The sequence below is a fragment of the Mandrillus leucophaeus genome, unplaced genomic scaffold, assembly GCF_000951045.1.
Source record: "Mandrillus leucophaeus isolate KB7577 unplaced genomic scaffold, Mleu.le_1.0 Scaffold755, whole genome shotgun sequence".
Taxonomy (NCBI): Eukaryota; Metazoa; Chordata; class Mammalia; order Primates; family Cercopithecidae; genus Mandrillus; species Mandrillus leucophaeus.
Genome location: NW_012108197.1, coordinates 43,873 through 47,219, shown reverse-complemented (window position 1 = coordinate 47,219; position 3,347 = coordinate 43,873). Strand labels below are relative to the sequence as shown.

General features: G+C 50.0%; 1 protein-coding gene across 1 annotated transcript in view; it reads left to right on the top strand.

Annotated features, from left to right (window-relative positions):
• The first annotated feature begins 732 nt into the window (after positions 1-732).
• The window catches only part of LOC105529211 (zinc finger protein 43-like), a 31,306-nt gene continuing 28,691 nt past the window's right edge, over positions 733-3,347 (top strand). The window contains exon 1 of the mRNA XM_011966305.1: positions 733-896. Coding sequence (XP_011821695.1) covers positions 867-896 — 30 coding nt within the window. The 5' untranslated portion in view covers positions 733-866. The remainder of the gene's footprint in view (positions 897-3,347) is intronic.

Sequence of the window (3,347 nt, the reverse complement as noted above, 5' to 3'; positions counted from 1 at the left end):
GTTCTAATGTAGCTCAAGTATTTTCTTACCCCTACCTCCAGGGTCTAAACTAGCAAATCACCTCAGGACACCTACAGAGGACAATTGGCGATTTTCCAGTAGAAAGTGAAATAACCCCGTTAATGAGAGTAATTCAATAATTTTAAAAAAGAGAAGTCAGATTGAGATGCAGCACAGTCAGGGCACAATTACCCTAAAAATAGTCACTTCACACAGATTGGTTTAGATGTTTTTCTAAAATGAGCAAATTTAGGCAACGTAATTTATGTTTATCTATCCCCAGCTCCCCTGCTTCCCCATTCCTAATGGTCATCCCAAGATGTGTACAGCAGTATGGTACAGCATGGTGAGAAAGGACCTCAGGGATGGCATGAGGGTCTTTCCTGCATTATCAAAACGATTTAAAAGTTGTTAAAAGGGTATCAAAATGTTCTGTTTCTTACCCTTAAGTAGCTACTAACATGCATTATACAAGCTGACCCAGGTAAGGAAAAGAGAAAGTGCATTTCAAGGCTCAGCTCACTTGTTAATTAGGTGTAATTCCCTGGGCACGTGACCCCGCCCACTTGAGCCTATTTCCCAGTCCATAAAACGCGCTAATGCCGGGGAGGGTGGGTCCTGGAGGGACCTGGTGGGTCCCGGAGCTTTATCCAATCAGTGGCGCTGGCGTGGGAACCGCCCAATCAGACGCGCAGTTAGAGAGGGCCGTGGTTTCCGGCTTTTGGCTGGGCCTTTGTCTCCCGCTCCCGCCAGAGTTTGGGATCCGTCTCTGCTTTTCCGCGTCCTCCGCCTCAGGAATCCCCGGTGACTTTGTCGCAGCCTCCGTTACCCTGTGATCTGCAGGTCCTGGGAGACGCACAGCTAAGATGCCCGGACATCCTGGAGGCTGGGAAATGGTGAGTGCGCGGGGTTGGGCATCCCGAGAGGGGAGAGCGGGCTGTGAAACTGGCGGGACCGGCCCCCTCACAGTCCGCTCCTTGAGTCCTGGTCCCTGGCGCAGCTCTGCCCCAGGCCCCTCTGGCCGCAAGATGGCGCCTGGACCTGCAGCCCAGACTCCCGCGTCCTGCCCCGTTCCTGCACGGTACCCTGTCTGGATCTCTTTGGTCAAGTCTGCACCGGCAGCCCCGAGTATTTCCCAGATTGTTCAGGGATGCCGGACGGGTCATCGGGGCAGAATCCCGACTCGGTGTCTGCGCAGGAGGGACTGCGGCCCTGGAGTCTTCAGTTTCTGTTTCTTTTTTTTTTGGAGAGGGAATCTTGCTCTGTCGCCCAGGCTGGAGTGTAGTGGCGTGATCTCGGCTCTCTGCAACCTCCGCCTCCAGATTCAAGCGATTCTCCTGCCTCAGCCTTACGAGTAGCTGGGATTACAGGTGCGCACCACCAGGCCCGGCTAATTTTTATTTTTTTATTTTTATTTTTTATTTTTATTTTTACTTTTCCTAGACATGGGGTTTCACCATGTTCGCCAGGCTGATCTCGAACTCCAGACCTCAGGTGATCCGCCCGCCTCGGCCTCCCAAAAGTCCTGGGATTACAGGCGTGAGCCACCGCGCCCGGCCTCTTACGAACATTTCTGAATCTCGCACTGGGAGGCTTTCAAAAGTTGGACAATTGACTCTCATATGTGGGCCCGGTCCATAGGTGGGTTGGTTACTCTCAGACCAAGATTCAGTACACATGTGAGGCTGTGACTGCACTGAAAGGCACAGTCTGCAGACAGAATTGTGGCTCTCTTGCAATACTTCTGTCAACCATTGAGATTGTGACTCATGTACTTAGACCCAACATACAGGAGGTGTTGACTTTCATACCTGGAACCTGGACATGTGTGGAATTTCTAATCACATTCCTGGACTTTCCTGCAGGTAAGATTGTATGCATCTACTAAGCACCTTAGTGATTTGACTCGGTGCCTTGGCCCAGCCCACAGATGGAGATTGTCACATATCGCTTGACTTTGCACCTTGAAGATGTGACTTTTTTCCAGCTTTGTTGATGCCCACAGGTGGCATTGTGACATATAGCTGGGCCTTTCACTGAGATGATGGGAGTCTTTTTTCTTGCCTTGGCACTGCCCACAGGGTGCATTGTGACATATTGGTAAGCCCTGCACTCAGGTTATGTGACTCTCCTTTTTTCCCTAGTCCCTGAATATTTTGGATGTTAGGACATGTTACTAGGTCTAACACCTATAAAATAGGAAGCTCCTGCCCAGGCCCTTTCTTTTTCCTTTTTTTTTTTCGTTTGAGACAGAGTCTTGCCCTGTTGCCCAGGCTGGAGTGCAGTGCTGCGATCTCAGCTCACTGCAACTTCTGCCTCCCAGGTTCAAACGATTCTCCTGCCTCAGCCTCCTGAGATACTGGGATTACAGGTGCCCGCCACCACACCCAGCTAATTTTTGTATTTTTAGTGGAGACGGGGTTTTGCCATGTTGGCCAGGCTGGTCTGAACTCCTGACCTTGTGATCTGCCTGCCTCGGCCTCCCAAAGTGCTGAGATTACAGGTGTGAGCCAATGTGCCTGGCCCTGCCCAGGCTCTTTCTATAGAGGGCCTTGTGACATATCTCTGTATCAGTCACCTAGGAAAGTGACTCTCCATTTTTGCCTGCCTTCTGCCTACAGGAAAAATTGTGACTTATCACTAGACTCAGGTACCAGGTAATGTGTCTCTCCTGCCTGGGTGTGGACCACAGAGAGCATTGTTATCCATTGCTGGGCTCAGCACCCAGGTGATGTGACTCTGCTGCCTGTGTCCTGCTTTCAGGAGAAGGTTGTAACATATTCCTGGCTAAATATTCAGGTGATGTGACACTCCTTTCTGGTCTCTGCCCTCAGAAAAGACTGTGACATATTCCTGGCCCAAAACCCAGGTGATGAGACTTCTCTCTCCCTATTCACAGGTGGAATTGTGAAATATAGCTTGGCCCAGTTCACAAGTGCAATTATGACTCTTCTACCTTCAACCAGCCAATAGGAGAGATGCTGCCTCTTATAGCTAGACTTAGGGTTATGAGTATTATCCTGGGTCTCTCTTGTACAAAGGTCATAGAGAATTATTATTTTTTTTAAAGGACTTTCGTTCATGTTTCCCGGGCTGGAGTGTAGTGGTACAATCTCGGCTCACTGCAACCTCCGCCTCCTGGGTAATTTTTGTATTTTTAGTAGAGATAGGATTTTGCCATGTTGGCCAGGCTGCTCTTGAACTCCTGACCTTAAGTGATCCACCCACCTCGGCCTCCCAAAGTGTTGGGATTACAGGCGTGAGCTACCATGCCCAGCCGAGAATTACCACGTTTTTTTTTTTTGAGACAGGGTTTCGCCCTTGTTGCCCAGGCTGGAGTGCAATGG